Source organism: Pseudopodoces humilis, chromosome 21 (genome assembly GCF_049639895.1).
Source record: "Pseudopodoces humilis isolate 2021_Gansu_Grassland_sample_001 chromosome 21, ASM4963989v1, whole genome shotgun sequence".
In the NCBI taxonomy this organism is placed as follows: domain Eukaryota; kingdom Metazoa; phylum Chordata; class Aves; order Passeriformes; family Paridae; genus Pseudopodoces; species Pseudopodoces humilis.
The window spans coordinates 9,773,699-9,795,368 of NC_142220.1; the positions used below are offsets into that span (position 1 = coordinate 9,773,699).

Genomic DNA, 21,670 nt, shown 5'->3' on the forward strand with positions numbered 1-21,670 from the left:
TTCTTTACACAAATGAGTGACTTCCAGCATGTGCCATGGAGGATGTTGGGTCTGAATGGACAGGATGTACACAGGAAAATCAGCCATTGAACAGAGTGGTCATGGGAAGTATCTTGTGGTGGACAGGATGGATGTGATGGAGGTGGGGTTGGCCTGTGGGACTGAACTGATTTTACTATTCTGCTTGTTTGGGGAACAGGCTTCTGAAAAGAACTTAAATTATCTGGGTTTGCAGTGTATTGTGTCTGTGAAAACTACAGACATCCTTGGTGTCAGGTGGATGTTCTTGCCTCATGCCACAAACACCTTTCCATTTTGGGAAGCTTCAGTAAAGAGGGAGCAAATCATAAAATCATAGCATAAACTGAGCTGGAAAGGACCCACAAGGATCATTGAGTCTCCTGGCCCTGTACCCTACAAAACTCCTGCCCTCTGCTTGTGAGTGTTGTCCAAAGTTTCTTGAGCTCTGGTGGCCTTGGGGCTCTGACCATTCCCAGGGGAGCCTGGGCAGTGCCCCACCACCCTCTGGGAGAAGAACTTTTTCGTGCTCTCCAACCTAAATCTAAATGGCCAAGCCAGCCTCCAACAGATTATGGCAATGCTGAACAGTCTTCATTGTTGAGCCTGTTTTAATTCCTTCCTTCCTAAGATAAGCTTGGAATAAATCCAGGTGAGCAAAAAGGCATATGTGGTGCCTTTGCAGGCACAAGTGTGGATCAGCTGGAAGTGATTGTTCCTGATGTTTCTTGCTCCAGCAGTGTGAAGGTGGTTGTCCTCTCTGAGGAGCTTTGCTATAACCAGCTTGTGTTTTTTTCTCTCTGATATTCTAGGTGGGTATTTCACACCAGTGAAAAAGGGGAAAGGTGGTTGTCTAGGAGCATTGGTTTAGCTCCTTAGAGCACCTTTAGTTTTTTGGTAGCATCCTGGCAGAGTTTACAGCAAACCAGCTCTTGGCTCTGAAGGGTCAGTGAAAGCACCGTGCCCCAGCAGCCATCATGGAGGAGCCCAGCATGGAAAATGTCACCACACTACTGCAGCCTGGGAATCTTCACCTGATCTGCTCAAATCTTTTGTCATAGAGAAGGGACATTTTAAATAAAAGTCAAATTTTGTCTACTTGGTCTTGTTATGAGCTCTTTTGGTCACCACATTGAAGTAGCTGCATCTCCGAATAAGCGGTCTCTGTCTTGCAGTCAGGTGCTTTCTGTGTCTCCCATCTGTCCTTGTCTGCCACAGAAAGAAATACATGACCAGGTGCATTCTTGGCAGTGAATTTCAGTTTATTTCAGGCTGTGATGCAGCCCAAAGTTTGCAGGATATTTTTCGGTTGTATTTTTTTTTAAATCCCAAAAGAGAATTTGGACTTTTCCAGACTTGGGTTGTAATTTTTCGTCCTACAGAAGTTTAAATTAGAAAAAACACTTCTTTAGAGTATTTGAAATGAAACCATTTCTTATAGTTGAATCAGCAGTTCTCATTACCTGCCCCTCTAAGGTGGTTCCCACAATGAGCTGATCAGAGCCCCTGGTTCCTTTGCTGGCCATGTGTCCATGGCTGCAGTGGTCAGGGGTGCAGGGATCCAGGGCTTGCTCTCCACACAGTGCTTGGCAGAAGCCCTCCTCACACAAGCTCCTCCAAGTGCTCTGAGATGACAGGTCCTCATGTTGAGAAAGCTTTGTAGAGCTGCACAGCTTGAAGGATCTGAGTCCCAGAATACAATTTTTGTTCCTAGGGAAGTCTCATAGTGCAGAGTGGTGATTAACTCCTGTCAGTTGTAGGGCACTGGAGGGAATAAGGATGTAGTTGTTCAATTCATTCAGAGTTATTTGGGAGAGGGGATCTGATGAAGGGCAAGCCCACCTGGGAGAGACCACCAGTCCTAGATTGGTGGATTCTGGATGGAAGCTCGACTTTTTTATATATATATATTTTTAAGGGAAAAAATGTTGTTAGTAAGATCTGCCTTAGCACAAGAAAAGCAGAGCAGGGATGGTCAGTGTGCCTCGAGGGAAGTAGCATGTCAATAACATACAGGTATTTGGCTAATAAGTTAATAATGCATGTTTCTAATTGTAGTAATGCAGTTGGAAATAATAATTCTCATTACTGTAAGAAAACAAATTGTTTATGTTGACTTAATGTGTAAAAATGAGTTCAAATCATTGAGTGCTGCTTTGCCCCCAAGGAGGGGAGGTTGCTTAGGTGGAAATTGGAAGAAAAAGGTGTGGCTGTGATTTGTGCCGCTGGGTGCTCAGTGGGCAGTGTGACTAGCTGAGTATTGTGTTGTACGTTATTGTGTCATGTGATAACAGCACCATGTTTTCCTGTCATTTCCACAACCTTTCCTGCCTGAAGTGACACACAAGCAACCCTGGGTAGTAATCACATTGTCCCGTTCAGTTTCAAAAGGAGAGAAGCGGACCTCATCCAGAAACTTTCCAGCAGGCTACAGTAAGCTTTCCTGTCTGTTAGCCATTGTCAAATCTTCTCCATCCTGCAAAAATGGCATCTCTTAAAGTAATGAAATTGTCTCAGAAATAGTGTCATTCCATTGGGTGATTGCTGTGTAATAATGATTTTGCAATTTATGGTCTGTATTGAGATTATTTTGTTTATTATTACAGCTGTGCTCGTGTCTGTGTTTGCTGTTCTCTCTCAGGGAGCTGCCAGTGACCCAGGAGAAGGAATAAAAAGAATCAGCATTCTCAGAAGGGTTGTTTAAATTAATTACCTCAGAGTTTTCCAGTATTATCCTGAAGTTCTTGAATCCAGTTTAAACTTTGAAATCCCAGCAATGGTGGGTTCAGTGAATGTACTGCAGTCTGGCTCATGACTGAGTCAAAATGAGTTTGACATCACTGTGCTCAGTTAAATTCAGCTCAGTCTTCACCACGATGGGTGGACAGGTTTCCTCCATGTAAGAGCAGGGTTAATTAAAATCCATTGTAACTCAGTATTTTACCAGGGGAGCTTAATACAAAATATTGACATTTTAAAAGCCTCAGCCAAGCCCCATTGAAGCCAAGGAGACTCGTAGCAGCCTTCAGCACATGCTGGGCTGAGACATGTGGGCTGTGGAGGGGCTGTGCCATCTTCCACTTTTTGTTATTATCTTTATTTTAACATTCTGGAGGAGCCTAAAAAGCCAGAGCAGTGCTAGGGAGAATTTCAGCCTCTTGGTCACAAGGAAAGGGAGCAAATGTGCTTTGCTTTAGTCTGGGTAGGTCACAGGTGCAAAACTCTTTCCTTCTTTTGCCACATTTTCTCTATCTCTTCTTCATGTCTAGGAATCTGTTCCTGAATATAATGAAGCCTCAGGACAGCTTACATGGATTAGAGAAAACCCAAATTAGTTCTGCCCCTCTTGCAAGGATGCTGTTTGTTTATGAAAAACAAAAATTTCTTCTTTTGACAATCCAGAAAACTTTGTTACATCACCAACATTTCCACCCTTTAGGTAAAAAATTGGAACATTTCTTCTGGAGGCATTTGCTAGTGAAATTCAAACTAGGGTTGATATGGTATTAGTGCTGGCCTGCAGGGTCTGAAAATGATTTTAGAAATGACATAGACTTTGATATAGAAGAAACAAAGCTCTCTAAAACCTCTCCAGGCTGTCTGAAAGTTTTGGTAGGAATGTGTCGGCCACAGTCCTGAACCGTGTTTGTGCTCTGAAGTTGCACAGTGTCATTTGAACCCTGCAGTTTGCCTGGAAGCTTTTTTGTTAGGATTTATATTTTAGCTTTGGCTGATGGACCACAAATCAGTTTTCAAAATTTCAGCCTTTTTACCAAAACTATGGAGAATTAGAGTATATTCTGATTAACCCTAGTGAAAATAGGATCTTTAATGAGAGACTTCTGAGCAGAATCCAGCACCAGGCAGGCTTGGGAAGCACAGCTGGTTCGCTTGGATCTTTTTGCTTCTGCAGATTTTACTCATGTCAGCTGTACCATCGAGTATTTTGGGGCTTCTTTGAGTCCTGCAGAGTTCTCAGCAAAGTGACACAGAGGAGATAGTTAGCTACCTACAGCATCTTTTTGGCCTTGCTTCATGTCTGGAGACTTTCAATTTTGCTTAAAAAAACCCACCAACTTTTCTCTGCTTCTTTCAACAGTCCTCCTTTTTCATGCCAAGGAAATGCTTGTTTTTAAAAGTTGTGGCCTCCCTGCAGTTGGTTGTTAACAGTAGGGCTCAGGGAACTTGCACAGCTTGTCTGGGAGTTTCCCAAGGTCTCCGTGGGTCTCCACAGGAGGTTTTGAGGTCCTCTGGCCATCACAGATGTGTCCAGCTGTGCAGCTTGTGGTGAGCAGCCTCGTGGCCATGCCGGGCACGGCGGTGCCTGGCGCCAGCACCCGCCCGCCTCCTGCCAAGCTGGACACAGCTCTGACAAAGGACAACTGTTTGGGGGAGTTGTTGTCTTGCTTGGTGCTCCTAATCCCTGCAATAACTGCTGTGACAAGCATAGTAACCATCTGCAGTGAGACAGACACATTGGTGCCTTTCAAACACAAGGATCACAGCCACCTCCTCAGCCCCTTTTTTCTTTGCTTTTCAAAAATTTTCAAAAGCAAGATGGGGAGTTGGAAGCTCAAGCCCTGGATGAGTTGGCAGGAGCTGTAGTCACTCTAAGGTGCTTTGGGAAAGGCTGCTTTTAAGCATTCGAACAATATCTAGCCCAGTTCAGCTAGTTATATTATCATTTTAAATCATATACGAAGCCCCACAAGTCCATCTTCGACGTCCTGGGCAATTGGAGAATGTATGTCCAATTTTGCCAAAAATTCCCAGCCTTAGAGAAGGTTGAAGGTTGGATTGTACAGCTTAAAAATGAAGTGGTAAGAGAAGGCACATATCTGCTGACTTTAGTGCAGACTCTGATGTGCACTGATTCCAGGGACTGGGCACTAGCTACTTTTACCTTCACTATACCCTGGGCTGTGTGGTTGTCTTGCTATTCTCTGAAGCAGGCTAGTAGTATCCAGAGCACCAGGATGTAGTTTAGGGTTTAGGCAGCCTTTTTTGCCTCCATTTGGAGGCATGTCCACCCTATGGATCTGTGTCCTCATACACCTGCAGCAGTACAAACATACAGATAGATGTCCTGCACTGGCAATTTAGATTTATTGCCTCACTCAGATTTACATCAAAAACTTCCCAGTTTAGATCAGTGCTGAGAGTCTGTGTTCTAGATTTGCATTTTGATTTACACTGAAAAATTCCTGATAGGAAGCACAGTTTTTTTGACATTCAAAGCAATTCTTGCATTCCAGTTATGACTCTTGAGGTGGGCCATGCTGCTTAAGGGAAAACTGCACTGCTTGCATATGGCAAATCAGCTAAATGAGCAAAACCTCTATTCAAGTATCTGTCACTCTGTCAAACTGGTAATTTGGTTATGTGACCATTTCCCTGGGTATTTGAGAAGAGCTAAGCAGGAGCTGTGGTTGCGAGACAAGGCAGATGGCATCATAAATACATAATGGAAATGAAGCCAAGCTCCAAGAGGGGATGGTCTGGGGGTGGATGGTAATGGCCTGTCTTGATCCAAAGCCCTGGAGAGCTGCAGAGCCCTCGGTGCAGCCCTGGGGAGGAGGGGATATTCCCCAGCTCCATCCTGCAGCTGTGGAACAATGGCCCAGATCCGCTTTCACGCCACAGCTGGGGACACACAGGCTGCTTGTGTGACAGGGAAATAATGAATTCCAATTTGCTTTCTCTTCTGGTGTAGGGTCAGAAAAGCAAAATTTCCTAGTCTGAAAAGCGGAGGGAAGGAGAGGTGAAGGGTTTAATTGCTTATTTGAATAAATTACCTCAATGTGTAAATCTTTTTCATTCCATGAGAACTTTGACGTGAAATGTTATTTTCAAATAAGAGCTGGAAAAGGAGCTCAGTCAGTGAGAACTCAACATTTCACTTCTCTGCTGTTTTTCCTCTGCTTTTTTGAAGAGGATTTAGCTCTCAAAGATCATGCTCCTTCATGCCCACCAGCTGGCAGGAGGTGAGGCAGGAAATGCCCATTTGTCTGTGCTTCCTTGGCATGGTGCTTCTCACCTCCCTTCCTCCCTCAAAACAAGAACTATTTTTATGGCACTGACAAAACAGGATGGTGGAGCAGTTAGACAGAAACCAGTTCAGAAGCTCCCAACAGAAGCTGTCTGTGAGACACTTGGCACATGTGGAGGTTATGTTTCTTTTCATTTTTTTTTTCTCATTCCTTTTTTCCTCTGTTCTTTTCTTTTTTGTCATTTATCTGCCTTTTTTTCCATTCCTCGCTTTATAGTAAGCAATTTCCATGGAGAACCCCTCTGAATGCAGGGTTTGTTATGCACACAAGCTGTGAGGTGGCATCCATCCCACCTGGGCTGTGTTGTAGCTCTAGCAGGTGGTTTCCCAAATCATTCCTAAGCACAGTGTAGGAGCACTGTAGGGAACAGCTGGTCTAAATCTTGAGCTGGGCAGGTTAGAGAGCAGGAAACACCATGGCAGACACAGCCCAGCAGTGGGGAGAGGAGCTGCTCCCAAATGCTTCCATCAAATTGGTCAAGGGTTCAGGACATGCAGCTGCTCCAAATCAGCAGCACTAACCCAAAGTGCAGCAGAGGAAGCCATTTGAACTGTAGCTGCTCCAGTCAATTGGCCTTCTGCCCTCTCAAAACCTGGGATCCCAATAAAACCCCATCATGGTTGGGTCCCCAGCTGGGTGGTGTTTGCAGCTGCTGGTGACCAACATGGGATTTATCAGCGTGGAATCAGCCATGACCTGTTTATTCCTCGGCTGATAAACTCAATAAACTCCATGTGTTTGGTCAAATCCTCCATGTGTGTTCTGCTCATTGGGCCAGACCCTGAACAGGCAAGTGGAGGCTGGATCAAATATCCAGTGAGTTTGATAGATCTTTCCTGTACACAGGGTGGTCACAAGTACTTGTGTGCTTTAAAATCCATGTGGGATCAGTGTGTCCTGCAGTGGGAATCGTCTGCATTGCTCTTAATGCATCTTGAAAGTGGAAAACGTGGGCTTTTGGCTTACTTTATGACTCAAGAAGTGTGAATCAGCTAAATAACTAATGAAAAACTGAAATTTTGCATGGCATTTTAAGATGAAAAGTGTTGCAAATACTTGTGCATTTCCTGCTAATTCAGTGGTAGCATTGTTGCATGTGAATGAGCCATTGGGGGGCACCTTTGAACTCTTCTGTACACAAATTTTGGACATTCATCTGCTCCTTACCTGGGCAAATCCTGGTGGCTTCAGTAGGGGCAGGGTTTGCCTGAGAAAGTTAAATTAAGTGCTTGGTGAAGACACACCTCAACAGGCAGATTTTATTTTCATGTGTCACAAAGAACTTGTCTTGGTTTTTTATAAATTCTTGGCTCTTTTTTCAGTTTTGGATAAATTAAATTATTATCAAAATGTATTGCATTTTGGGGGTTTTGGGTTATTTTCTTCCTTTTAATTGCAGTTTTCCATTAAGGGCAAACTTTTCCTAAAGTCTCACTGGTTCACCCAGAAGAGCTTTGTCTGTATTGATAGAATCCCAGCTGGGAGGGAGGCAGGTGCTGGGATGTGGTGGTGTAGAGCAGCAGGAGGTTTGGGGAGATGGGGCTGGGAGTGCTCTTCAGGCTCTTGGTGCTGCATGTTACCAGATCCTGCTCTCAGCCTGATATATTTTGTGCAAAGTAGAAAGAACTGTGTAAATGAGTGCTTAGAATGACTCTATGAGACATATTGAATTTTATGCTGCAGCTGGAGAAAACTTATTCTTAAATGAAGCTGTGGGCAAGTGTATGTCATTTTTGATTTAACATTTTCCCTCACCCCTCCACCCCCACCCCAACCAAAATCCTTCGTGGAGTCAGATTGTTGCTGTAGCTTTGTGAACCCCTCTCTTCTAATGTTTAATCAAGTGCTGAAAAGAGACATTTAAAGACTATTTAAAATGTGGAAAAATTGCTTCCCAATATTTTTGACAGAGAGAGACTGAGAACACACAGCATTGAATCATCAGGAAAATTGAAGATTTCCCCTGAGCAACATTGGGATTTTACAGCAGAGGACTTGAAAGACCTTGGAGAAATTGGACGAGGCGCTTATGGTTCTGTCAACAAAATGGTCCACAAACCAAGTGGGCAAATTATGGCAGTTAAAGTAGGTGATGCCCATCCTTACATTTGTACTTCAGTCCATTGGGATGCAGTGTGATGGAGAATTAAGGTTCTTCCATCTAGCACCCATCTAATTGCTCTGTTCTATTTATTTTCTGGTGTAAAGGCTACTGTTTGCTGAAAATACAGTGTATAATGGGCATGTTTTCAGGTGGTTTGTGAAGTTCTCATAATTGCTGTGCCCTTTTCAAAATGTCTATCAGGAACCTGCTGTTGTGAGGGGATCACACATCTCTGGAGACTGATGATGGGGCACGGGCCTTTCACCTCTGGGTCACTGGTTCAGGTACAGCCTAGGCTGGTGGTAGGCACTACTTGACATCTCATAGCTTCTTAGTGTCTTTTGTGAAATAAAGTAATGGCTTGAAATTAGCTATTAATGTCAGCATGTGCCATGGTGTGGCCTCACCAGGAGGAGCTGGAATGGAGTGGATGTCTTCTAGGGAATGTTGTGCTCTTGCTGATGTATGATGGATTGTCTGCTTTGTGCTTACCATGTCAGACTGTCCTGGAGGTGGAAAGTGCAGCAGGTTTCTTGACTGTCCATTTTCTACTTTATGCTACCCAAATACTCACCTTAGAACCAGGAACAGCCTCCTCTCCCAGCTGAGCAATAATTATCTGTCTTGCCACAGCAGTGCTGCTCACTGGGCATCTTAGAGGAGGTGCTTGTCCATGGAGGTGGGCTGCAGCTGTTCTCTGTCTCTCTGGTCCTTTCCTTTGCTCACTGCAGGTTGCTAATGACATCTGTCTCTTAACTCTGTCAATGGTATCAACTGTAGGTGCTCTCACGGCTCCCGGGAAAAAGCAAAGTGAGCTATGCAGGAGTCTGTGTTGTTGTCTTTTCCAACTCTCTGTCTTCTTCAGAATGTTCCCTGATCCAGTCTGGAAACATTTGCCCCTGCTGGCCTCACATGCCAGGCAGACATAGCTCAGGCCCAGCTCCAGCTGCTCTGATTGTGATTCCTACCTGTCTCTAGTGTGTCAGGTTACTGGAGTAACCCCCATCCTTTGAATCTTCTCCAGTAACTACTGACTTCCTCACAGTGCTGGGATCACTGCTTAGGTCTCTTGAGTGTTTTTGATGACCATGCAGTGCTGTTTCAGGCTGGGTTTGAATCCCTTAGAGTCTACAGTGGTACTAGAGGTTGCCTGTAGCTAAAGGCCGGTTTCTTTCAGTCTACCTTTGGTAGAACTCACAAGTGTAGTTTGCAGGTGACAGGTTGAAAAACGTTGGTGTAGTTAAATGATCCCTGGACACCTCCATCTTCTCAGACTCAGGTGTGTGGCCTGGGTACCTGTAGTTTTGCTAAGGGTGTGAAGGGGGCACACCCCCAGAGCTGAGCGGCTGTTTCCTGGAGCTCTGCAGTGGCTACAGCCGTGCAGAGAAGGGAGTAGCTTGTGTCAGGAGAAGATGTGCCTGCTGGCACAGGGGTTTTCTTGTCCCACACTGTTTGCACGAGGACTTTTCAGCACCCTAGGTGAGCCTGGTCGCTGTTGAGGGCTCGTGGTGCAGGTACAGCCATGTGGGAGGCAGAAGGCTCCAGTTCTGTGTCCTTGGAGCACACGGCTGCAGATGGCATGGTGCAGCATGTTGAGCTGGCTTTCCCAAGGGATGAGTTGTGTTCTGGGCTTGGGGCTTACTTTTAAAAAAGTAAATCCAATTTGTTTACAATGACTAAACTGTGAAATGTTAAAGTTGTGGGCTGAACTGGTGCCACCTTCTTTTCTCTGACCCTGTTTCTTTTGGGTGGACATGGCTGGGCCTGCTGGGGAGGAAAGGCTGGAGGGTTTGGGCAACAGCATCATTTCCAAAACAGTAGTGGTAAGCAACTGTTCTGTTTGTCCCAGTGGGGAGAAAACACAAAATTGAGCAAAGGAAGGCCTGTGGGTGGAACAGTCAGTGAGGCCTCCAAGACAGCAGCAGCAGCAATTCCCCAGACTGGATGGTGCAGTTCTTTGAGATGAGGTTTCAGGATGGGGCTAAGCTTGGGCTAGTGGCTAGTTCATCCCACACTCCTCAGATTATCCTTTCTCAGCTTCCTGGGGGCAGCCATGATTGTGCATTAATCTTCTGCTCCTCCTCTATCTTAACCTTCCCATGCTGGGGACTGTCCCCCTCCTGTTCTCTCTCTCAAGCTTTGTGGTCTTGTGGAACTGTTGCCTTCAGCTGTGTGTTCTCCTTCAGCATAAAGCTCTTCTGTAAGAAGTTTGAGAAGGGAAATTGTGTTTTGTGAAAATGTGTCAGTTTAGTGAGGTCTTGGCTATGATCTCCATGGCACCTGCAGCTCTGTGGTGTGGCACCATGCTGGGGGCAGGTGACAGGATCTCCTCACAGCTGGATTGTGGAGCCAGTGTCTGGGTATTTGTTGAGCTGCTGTCCCTCCTGTGCTTCCCCAGGAGCATCACCAGTGCAGCAGGCCAAGCATCCTTGGAGGGACCAGCACAAGGAAACAGCTTTATGGAAATTGTAAGCCAAAAGTTGACTGTTCTGTACTGCTCACTAGATGCAGAGAAAATTGGTCCGGGGGCCTGTCCCAACTGCTCCTCCATCCTTTTCCACCACTCCCCAGATTTCCACTAATGTTGCTGCAAATTCCCAGCACAGTCAGGAAATTCCTACCCCACTTCTGGATGGGCTGTGTCCTGCTTGTAGCTACCATGACCAGGCTTGTCACAACATTCTACCACAGGGAAATTCAAATCCTCCTTGTTCTGCAAGTGTGCAGCTTGAAACATCACTCGTTTCCCCTTGCTGGAGTCTTCTCTGACTGAAGGCAGCTCCTGCTGTGCCAGGCCAGCTGGGCACCTCTGGTCACTCATTCTGCTCCCCTCAAAGGGTGTGGCTGCCAGAGCATATCTTCAAATCCTATTCCCAGCTCCTTTCTCTTGCTTTTTGTAGCCTGTCCTGCCTCTGCCCAAGGAACAGTTCCTTGAAGCTTCCTAAGCTTTCCTGTTTGGTGTGTGTGGCAATAGTGCCACAGGGCACACAGGCTCCTGTGCCCCCAGGACTCTCCCAGCACAGCTGTTTTTTGCTGCACATCCAGTTTTTCTTACCACTGAAGGAAAATAATTCCTGAGGGCTGAAATATCACCAAAATAACTAGGGATCTGCAGGTGGAGGCACTGTTTTCTTTCATTTTTCCCTGTAACTCATTTTGGTCTGTCAGCCCATGGGTCCTGGCAGATGTAATCCTGGCACCTTTAATGAGTCTACTGGCATGGGCTGGGCTGCCAGGGCCCTGGGTGAGTCAGAAGGCTTTTCATCTGTGCTCCAGAGTCAGTAGCAAAGGAGGAAAATGAGCCTGAAATGAGCCTCGTTGTGTCACTGGCTAAAACCACTGCAGCAAAGTTTCAGCTGGTGATGCATGGCTGGGATGATCAGCTCTTGTCCCCAGTCCTGTTCCTCCCTCTCCTTCAGCCTTGGTCATTCTCTGTGAATATTCTTTCAATGACAAAGACATTCTGTCGCTCTTTGGTAATAGGCTGAAGGCTGGTGTGGGCTGCAGGAGCAGGGACAACCTGCAGTTGTTTGTGCACCCCTTATGCTTTCTGCCACAGAGAGTTGTTTCCTAGAGCTATCAGGAGGAGGGGGAGAGCATGAAGGAAAGAGGGATCCAGCTCAAGAGGATTTATGTTCAAACCTTTCTCATTTTTGCCCCTAAAAAATGTTGCATTATGTTTTCCTAGTCTTCCAAATTTTTATTTCCAAATAAAAAGCAATCTTTTCATTCTTTAGGTTGTTTCCTTTCAGATCTTCCTGGAGTTGCAGCTTTTTACTCTGGGTCAACTGCCATCACAGTCTTCCTGTCACTGAAAATACCCTTTTCATTTTCTTAAGGATTTTTTGGCATATGAGATCAAGACTTTTCCAGGTGGGAAGGAGAGCAGCCTAGTTTTGTCTAGTGTCAGATCTGGCTATGCAAACCAATAAATGCAAGGCCAGTTTGTGTGCTGAATCCTCACCTTGTCAGGTTTCTCTTCCTGGCTCTTCATTTTCCTGGGAGAAATCTCTTCTCCTGCCTGGTGTGTGTCTGCTGCACCAGCTCTTTGTGATCTTGCCTGGTCAGACTTCCAGTTCCACCCACTATCCTTTGATTTTACTTCTGGTTTCTTGTTTTAGTGCAGTTTTTCCCAGTCTGTGGCAGTCTGTAATTGAATTGTGACCATTGTCCTGGGCTTCCCACTGTGCAGACAGCCCTGGTTCCTCCTCAGATCTGCTCCAGTGCTGTCCTGGTTTTGTCTGAGAGGCTCCACAGTACATGCAATTCTCCAGCCCTTTTTGTATTTGTCCCCCAGCATCACCACATGGTGTTGTCCCAGCTGCTCCAGGGACTCTGCCTCTTGTTCTGCGAGGGTACCACAAATTAGAGGCACACAGAGAAACCCCATTTATTTGGATTAAATGTTTTCTTGGGAAACTCACCCAGCTGATGGAGGGATGTAATTTCTGTCCTGAGGTTTCCTTCTGGCCCTGGTAACAGTTCACCCTAAAAGATGCTTTAAATGGTCCCTGGAATAGGAATCAAAAAAATAACCCTAATTGGAATGAGAGCTGGGGAGGATTCTTCCAGTTGGAGCAGGATGCTCTGCTTTGCACTGAAATACTGTACATGGTGTGGGTTTTATTAGCCAGGTACTTCTCAGTGCCTCTGGAAGGCTGGGAAAGCTGCTTGTTTGAAAAGTTCATAAAATAAATAAGAACATATTTTAAATAGTCAACCTTTGATATGTTGGGTGGCTCCTGTGCAGGTTAGGAGCCTAAACACAGCAGTGGTGTCCTGAGCATCTGGTGTTCCTGGCAGTGATGCCTGAGCCTCAGGCTAAGGCAGGAGATCTTCACCTGCTCCTCACCTCTTTGCCCTGCAGCAGGGAACACCTTGGACATCTGGGGTTCACCATCAGCAGCTTCTCCCAGTTTTGTTTCAACCAGTTCAGCTGGCTGAGAAAGAAATCACCAAGACACAAGTGGAGGGGAGTAACCCAGCTGGGGGAGAGGGTGGTTTTGTTCACAGTGTTCAGATTCCCCCACTTCAAAATAAAGTGATTTTCAGCTGCAGGCTGGAATTTTTTGTGTCTTCCAATATCCTCAGCCCAGCTGACTTAGTCCCAGTGCAGTATTGCCTAGTCCATCCTCCAGTTCCAGTCAGTGTCCTCCAGACAGTGTCCTCAGCCATTGTTGCTGGTTTCCTGTTTTCTCTTTAGTTTAATACTAGTTTTGATGTGCTCTGATTGTTCTCTAAACTTGTCCTAAGGAAATCAGAGGCATTTTCAAGATCAGTTGGGTAATCAGAGGTGTCAAGCCCATGGGCCCATGAAAGATCCCTGTTCTTCTGGGGAAGCCAGTAAGCCCTGGAGCTGTTTCTTGTTCCAAGCACAGCGTCTCTTGTACATTGTTTTGGTAGTCAGCACTTGTTCTCTCACCCACAGCTTCAAACCAGAAGTTCCTGTCTGACTTTCTCTGGTTTCTCAATGGCAGTCTCACAGCTGAAGGAGGTTGCTAAGTATCAAATGCCCCTGAGAGCAGAAATTTAACATTTGTTTATGCCTCCATGATCCTTCCATCCTTTCCTGGATGCCTGATAGCCCATAAAGGCTCATCAGAATGATAAATTTGTATATTTAGCTCCTGCCAGGGGCACATTTCTCTGTCCTTCCCATGTCCATATGACTTCCAAAGAGAAGTCTTGGGGTTTTATTATTGCTAAACCATCATTGTACTTCTTCCCACAAATGAGTGACACACTCAGAATTTTCTGTTTCAGTCATTTGTTTAGGTCTGCTGGCTGAGAGCTGGGGAAACCAGTGTTCCCAGTCATGCTGGTAGGGTAGCTGGGGAGGGAGTGGATGAGTTACAACTGAAAAGGAACGGTGAAAGTTAGAGCCTCATAACAGGAGGTGGGAAACTAGTTGTGATCTACTTCAGTCAGCAGTAAATGTGTTTCACATGGGGAGATAGATATTCCCATCCTCAGCAGTGACTGGGCAAACCCTCTTTTGCTACTGGTTTGTTGTCCCAAATCCCTGCCATCCCATGGAAGGACCACTTCTCCCACGGCACTGCCAGGCACTGCTGTGCTGAGCTTTCTGCTGAGGACACTGGTGAGCCCTGCACTCGGGACAGTTCTGGATTGTCTCACAGCTCAAGGAGTTGAGTTTCAGTTTGGTGTTTACAGATTTTTTTTTTTTTTCTTTCTTTTTTTTTTAGATTTTTTTTCAACTGGTCACTTCACACTGCACCTGAATCTTTCTGTGTGCACATTGGGCTGGATGATATCTCTTCTGTTTTGGGTCAAGTTTCTGGAATCTGCCTAGTTTTAGGTTTCAGGGTGGCACAATCCACAGCACAGACTTTGCTTTTGCTGTTGATGCTACTCAAAGCATGGCTTCAGAGCTCGTCTTCCTTATGTTGGGAGGCTTTGTCCTAACCTGTGTTTGACTAAAAAGGGCTGGAAAATTTTCTCCTAGACAATTTGATAAAGTTTAAATTGGAGGCCAACAAGGAATTGTTAAAAAGGAAACTCCATAAGTTTCTACTACAAATCCCCCTTTTTCCATTCGTGGCTTGTTTGGCCGTGGGGCCACTTATCAGTGACTGCAGGAAGGTGACAGGGCTGAGATCTGTAAAGCCTGAAGTCAGCTCCTGTCCATCCCTGTCTGAAATGCTGCCTTAAGCAGCTGCCTCACCTTGTGTCTTCCTTCCCTGCCATTCCCATGTTCTTGGGGAGTGTCTGTGGGAGCTGCAGTTGCTTTGCCCTGTGCCTTGGGTTTAGGTAGCAGGTTGTATCATGGATCACAAGCTATTTGGGTAGGGATTGCTGTTAGCTTTCCTCACCCTCCTGTTCTGCTGCTGAACTGGGAGGAGTGCTGAGCTGCAGCAGGCTCCCTGGCACAAACAGAGCTACCTTGTCCAGCCTGGGCTGACCCTGTCTGTGTGCTGTGCTGCATGCTGCTCCTCTGAGCTCTCCCTTTCTCTTGACTTTGCCAGTCTCCAGCGCTGTTTTATGAGAGCTCCCAGTCTTGTATCATGGCATTCCTTTCACTCCCTGAAGCAGTGTTTGTTGTAGTGTCCATGCTGGCTTCTCAAGCTGTCCTCTGCCCTGTAGCTGACCCACTGTCTGTGCTCTGGGTCCTCTGCCAGCCCTTTCTTGCTCATGTTAGAGGAGAGGAGCGTTTGGTTCCAGTGTTTTTCTGGAGTGCCATTAAAATCACCTCCACCATACAGTGTATATTTCACATGGCTTCCAGTGCTGGAGAAGTGAAAGCAGAGGAGGAATGAGGTCAGAGGTGGGAGGAGATGCTTTCAGGAGAAGCTGTGGACTTTGAGGTGGATGCTGTGCGGTTGGCTGTGGCAGGTGCAAGGGGAATGCAGGGCAGGGCTGGGACAACTCTAAGGTGACCAGGACAGAGGCTTTTTGGAGACAGACATGGAGTGGGCACAGAAGGAGGATACAATGTGGAGAAAAGCTTTTGGTTCCTCACCAGAGGTGACCTTTTCAGTGTGGGTTATGTCTCAGTGAGAGGCTGAATTAATGTTCTTAGGTCTCACCACAGTGGCTTTGGCATCCATCACCTCCCATGGAGGTCAGGGCAGTGACATTTCCATTTCCCACAGTGCTGTCACTTGGACAGAAACATTCACTCTGCTCAGCCTTCAGCCTCTCAGGGGATTGCAGAGCTTTGTATGGTGAGGGCACAGGAGGAGGGAATAGCCAGTGGCTGGCTGAACTTGTGTGGCACAGACCTGAACCAGTGACCTGGAGGTGAAGTGTTTTAGCTCCATTCCTGGCCCATTGAGCTGCTTCTTGCTCTGTTGGTGACACAGAACCCCACCTGCTCAGCACATCACGGGTGTTACAGACTGTGGGTGCTGGATGAGTCTCCTGACAGGTCCCCAAGAACTCTAGAATTCACACGGTGGCAAAAAATATAAACATATTATTTACTGGTTTAGGCCAAAGTAGAGGTACTAGAACATTAACAAGTGGTTAAATACCAAAATACCAGGATACACTACAGGTAAGGAAAATCACAGTGTTGATACTGTCCTTGTTTTGTATGGGTCATCACAAAAGAAGTCCTCAAGTGGTGCACTGTTAGACATGTGGTGCTATATGAATGGCCAGCCTTGAAATTCACCTGGCCTGGGCTGGCTGATGTGTGTGGTCCTGATGCCACCAGCAGTTGCCCACGGGGCCATAGTACTGGTGAAATGGGTGCTAATATCTTGCAGATCTTTTCTACAAGCTTGAATAATTTCTCTTTCTTGGATAACTATGTAGTTTTTGTTGCTGAGGATGGTCCTGGCTACCTCTGTTGCTTTGGACTTTATGCCAGATATTTTTTATTTTTTATTTTTTTAATGGTTTTTCAACGTGAATCACAGCTTCAGGATCACGATTTCCTTACTTGTGATTCAGAGAACATATTAATTAGTGCAAGATGTTAAATATATCTGTAAAATCACATGAAAAACAGGATGGTCATCTCCATCCTTCATTTAACCAGTTTCATGTTTGAAAATGTAGTTTTCAGTTTTCAAATGTGCATTATTCTTTGAAGCCCAAGTGAAAACTTTTCATAACATATAGTGTATCTATGAAATGTCATGTGTGTATACATATATATATCAATATACACATGGGGTATGTATCTGTATAAAGTATTTTCTATACAGTGTTGATGTTCCCTCAGCTTTACTAGGTAATGGATTGTTAGTTTTGTGAGAAGAGCTCACAGAACTGCTGCCCATCATTAACATTACCAGGGAAATTTGTCCCCTGGCTTCTGTGGCAGTCCCTTCTCCCCAGCCATGGTGGTGGCTGTGCAAGGAGCCTTTGGCTTCTGTGCTTAGAAATTTTAAACATAATGTTCCTTGGTTAAATTTCAAACCAGTCTTCAAGCCCCATCCAGCATGGCTAAGAACTGTGTGGGAATTTGTTTTGAAATGAAAGCCTGGATGTGGTGTTTTGCTGTAGTTTTCAATGAAATTTCAGCTCTTTAATTTCTTCCCGACATTTCATCTGAAAATGTTGATGCTTATGCAAGGACTGAGGGTTTTATAGGCTGATTAAACAGCTTTAGAAGTGTTCAGTTACATTTCTTATTTGAGAGCACTGCTTGATTCTCCAGAGTGTTTTTGAGCATGCCTGGGGGACTGCCTGCTCTGCTTGGGTTTGGGCTCCTGGTCACGAGCCTCCATCAGCAGGGCTGAGCATACAGTAATGGCATGGAAGTGATAAAGTCTCTGCCACTCTTCCTCTTTCAGAGAATTCGGTCGACAGTGGATGAAAAGGAGCAGAAGCAGCTTCTGATGGACCTTGATGTAGTGATGCGAAGCAGTGACTGCCCGTATATTGTTCAGTTTTATGGCGCGCTCTTCAGAGAGGTGGGCACCCCAAACTTGCTTCACTTGTAGCACAGTTTGGGTTTTACCTTGTTTTTTCCCTTGGTAATTTGAAGCTGGTGCTAAGGAGGAGAAAATTGAAACATGTTATGTTTCTTGATTCCCCACTTTTACTCAGGGTGTTTAGCCAGGAGACCCAGGTGTCCGGGTGCTTCTGAACAAGCATTTGGTCCCTTTGCAACAGGAGGCTTGGAGAAGATGGATGTTGAAATCTGACTGCTTCTTCTCCTTCCTCTTGTAGTTCTTCTGCAGGCTTGGATTATCCCTGCTCCTGTAACTGCTCTATTTTGAAACTGCCACAGTATAGGGGGACAGACATGGAGCCTTTGGCTGTTTTCCATTACTTCAGCACAAATCCAGTACCTCTACTCAGGAGAAGAAGGAAAATAGAGACCTAAGGGCTGCAGGTGGTCTTTGGGGATTATCAGGCATAGCAGTGTGTGCAGTCTTGTGAGGTTTTACTGGAAAACTTTTAGAGAGAGGTCAGTGTTGTAGATAAAACCCAAAACTGTGTCTGAATATTCAACTCCTGCTTCTAGAGAGTCTGCCTCTGTAATTTTGCCAGGTCACTCCTCTGGTTTAAATCCCATTCTCTAAAATAAGCATAATAATCCTTCCTTTTCCCACGCTCTGCTTTTTCTGATCTTTTTGAACATAGAGCCATTTTGGGCCAGCAGGCATTGTCCATGCTTACACAGTACAAGCTCCTACCATGTGTGGAGCCTCAGCTTGGCTGGAAATTTCTGGCTTTGCTGAGATAATGGTGGTAAGTCTTTCAGCTGGTGTGACAGAAGCTCTGTGGACAAAACAGTGTCTTGCCAGATGCTGATGAGCAACATGCTCAGAGCTGTGCAAGCCTCTCACCTCCCTTCAGCTGTGGGCATATCTCAGGGTGTAAATGTAAATACATAAACAATATAAAAGCACCCAAATGCCAGCTTGGCTGCACTTTCTGTCATGTCCAAAAATCTCATCATCCTGCAGCCAGGCAGGGCTCCCAGGTCTCCTTGCATGCTCTGTCTAGGAAAGGTTTCATTGGCATCGCTCTTGTTGGAGTGAAATCCCCTTTTTCTCCCTTCAGCATAAGTCCTGTTTGCTTCTGAGATGGAACCAGCCTTCCCCTCTCCTTGGTCCCTCACTGCCTAGGGATGTTCCAAGTCACGTTCCTCAATGGTACAAAGGCTGAGCTGGGAGGCTTCCATAAAGTTTTCTGTCTTGTCCTATTAATTACTTGTTCCAGTATTTAGTAGAATTTTAATCTTTTAAAGATAGCAAAGTATGACAGCAGAGAAGCACAGAAAGGGAAAAACGGAATTTCAGCATGCTGTTTGGATCTGTCTGACTCCCCAGTCTACATATCAGATCAGTTCTCAAATAACTGTGAAAGATCCAGGTCACTGCTGCACCATCCCCTTGGGGATCATGGGATCATGAAGATCATGGGACATTGGTGAAGACTGAAACTCTCAGGAAATCTGCAGCAAACTATATAAAACAAAGCTCTTTGTTCCAGCATTTCAAGGTGAAAAGTAAGGAAATCCTTTTGGGATTACCTACTCTGAGCTGGGATTCAGGTTCTCTGGCTATGGATAGAGCAACTGCTGAGAAATCTTATTTGCCTGCTCCTAAAAGGTGAAACATGTCCATGTGAGCCTCTTCACAGGAGTTTAACATGCTGAATAGGCAGCTTGTGCAGTCAGAAGGTTGGCAGGATCCAAGCAGCTCCAGGAGAAGCAGCAAGGGCAGCTGGCACAGAGGGAAGGCAAGCAGCCTTCCACAACAGGGAGTGTTTGATGTGGAGAGGCAGAGCTAAGCTCTGGGATCCTGACAGTTTGGGAATACTAAACCAAATTGGACAAAATTATGCAAGGTCTTAGTTTGTAGCCAGACAAGTGTCCCAGCTTGCAGTCAGGGAAGTAGCTGTGAGCACAAGTTCCTGTGGCAGCCCTTGTGAATACCAGCAGTTCGATTTGGAAAGGCAGAAAATACTACAAAATTTCTGTAGTTGTATTTTCTCTTGCTTGTTCTGCATTTTGTGATAGGGAGAGTCTTCTCTGGGTGCTGCTTGTCCCTCAGCAGGCAGCACCTGAACCTTATAATTTGCTGCCTGTTCTTCAGTCAGAAAGGACATTTCTGTGATGGAACATGCAACATGTTGATTGCCAGGTACAGGACTTTGCTTCAGCTCATTGGCACTCACTAGATGAGATTAAATTCCCTGGTCAGTGAGACAAGAACAAAGCTGAAAGAGTGTAAGGTGGTGTTTCAGTCTGTGCAGTCAGGGACTTCAGTGCATCGTGGCCAGGACATGGTTTGCTTTCTGGGCTGCAAGCACATGTTACCAGCTCATGTTCAATTTTTCATCCACCAGTATCTCCCAGCCCTTCTCCTCAGGGCTGCTCTCAATCCCATCATGGGAATCACTGGTGAGTGCCCTGACCCAGGTGCAGGATCTTACACTTGTTGAACTTTGTGGGGTTCCCACTGGCCCCAGGAGACCAGCTGGTTTTTCCATATTGCACCCAGGAGAGCCCAGTCCTGCTAGTACACACAGAGCTGTCCACATCGGCCATCAGAGATATGATTGAAGAGGATCTGGCTGCTCATGCTTGTGTGTTTCTTCTCAAGGCTGTACTTGCTAGATGGGGGAAGAAAAAAAAAAAAGGTTGATTGACAGGTGTTCTGCAAACATTTCACTTGAGTCTCTTGTGAGAAAAGAGGAGCTGTGGGCTGAGCCCACAGGGCTGCACTGGGACCCCCAAGACTTTGGCCCTGAGTGTAGCTGCTTTAAGAGGTTTTTAGGTCTGGAAAACAGATGGTCTTCTTTTCTTGCCTGTCTGCTACAAGCTTTACACTTGCTCTGGTTTGAAGCAGTACCTGTAAAGCTGTGAATGTTTGGGTAGTTACCATGACCACACTAGTGGCTCTTCAAATTACCTGTTCTGATTGTGTTTCTTTTCAAAAGGGGAAGAGGAAAAGTGCCTTATCTGACTTGGAATCTCAGGAGTGACTCCTACACAGTGCAAGTGTAGTTGAGCCAAGTTTGAACCAACGAGTTCAATACTTGATAAAATTATTCAATGAAAAATTCATTGCAAGTTGCAGAACATGCCTAGGGAGCTGGGTAAATCAGCCCATGGGGAACTTCTGCTGGCAGCAGAGAAGAGCTGGGATGGATGTGTTGGTAGCACAGTGCTGGCTGCTGTGAATTGCTGACATGCCTTGCTCAGTTGTTTGATCTCTTTGCTGTTGATGCACCTCACACTGTTTTTATGGAAATCCTTGCCTGTGCTGCCATTCCTGAGCACATCTGTCCCCGTTGTCAGTCCCTGGTCTGTAGGAAATATGTCCTGTGTGCCACACTAATATCTACTGGTGGTGGTGACATTTGTCAGTCTCTCTCACTGGTGCATAAAGAGCTGGCTGTCCCTGCAGTGAGCAGATGTGATACATCTTCAGCATTTGCATCATAGAGTGGTGGGTGTTGGCAGGCACCTCTGAGGTCACCTTTTCCAGCCATCATCAAGTGGGGTCACTTGACCAGGACTGCATCCAAATAGCTTTTGATTCTCTCCAGGGACAGAGTCTCCACAGTCTCCTGGGGCCACCTGTGCCAGTGGTTAATCCTCCTCACAAGAAGCGTTCCCTCATGTTCAGAGGGAACCTCCAGTGTGTTCTTTCCTGATGAGCTGCACTCCAGATGAGTGACATCTTTGTGACACCTGCTCCCTTGTCAATGGCAATTCTCTGCCTTGAGAAGCTGAAGCATCTCCATTGCTTGTGAAGTGGCTTTTGTGTCTGTCCTGGACAGGGATATTTTGAATTAAATGCACAGGGTGTTCCTGGACATTTTTTTGGAATGTCTACAAGATGTGCATTAGCATCTGGTAATCTAATACCCAGTAAGGACTAAAATGCATTCTTCGGAAGAATAGCTCTAGGAGGAAGAGAAAATTGAAGCACTTTTGTCATTTTATCATTGGAAATCAACCTGACCTAAGAGGCAAAATTTAAAGTGAAACTTTCATTAGGGTGGTTTTGTCCTCACAGTTCTCAGTGGAGTAGGACTTGCCCATGTGCATCAGTGCTTCTTG

General features: G+C 45.7%; 1 protein-coding gene across 5 annotated transcripts in view; it reads left to right on the plus strand.

The window, feature by feature from the left end:
- Positions 1–21,670, plus strand: part of MAP2K4 (mitogen-activated protein kinase kinase 4) — a 67,540-nt gene that overhangs the window by 35,367 nt on the left and 10,503 nt on the right. For 3 of the 5 annotated variants that reach the window (XM_088065588.1, XM_014259693.2, XM_088065589.1), the window contains exons 3-4: positions 7,979–8,153; positions 17,439–17,558. In XM_088065588.1, the coding sequence (XP_087921714.1) occupies positions 7,979–8,153; positions 17,439–17,558 (295 nt within the window). Of the gene's footprint in view, positions 1–2,355; positions 2,452–7,978; positions 8,154–17,438; positions 17,559–21,670 lie in introns of all 5 variants that reach the window. The other 2 variants (XM_088065587.1, XM_088065586.1) reach the window with 1 other exon arrangement.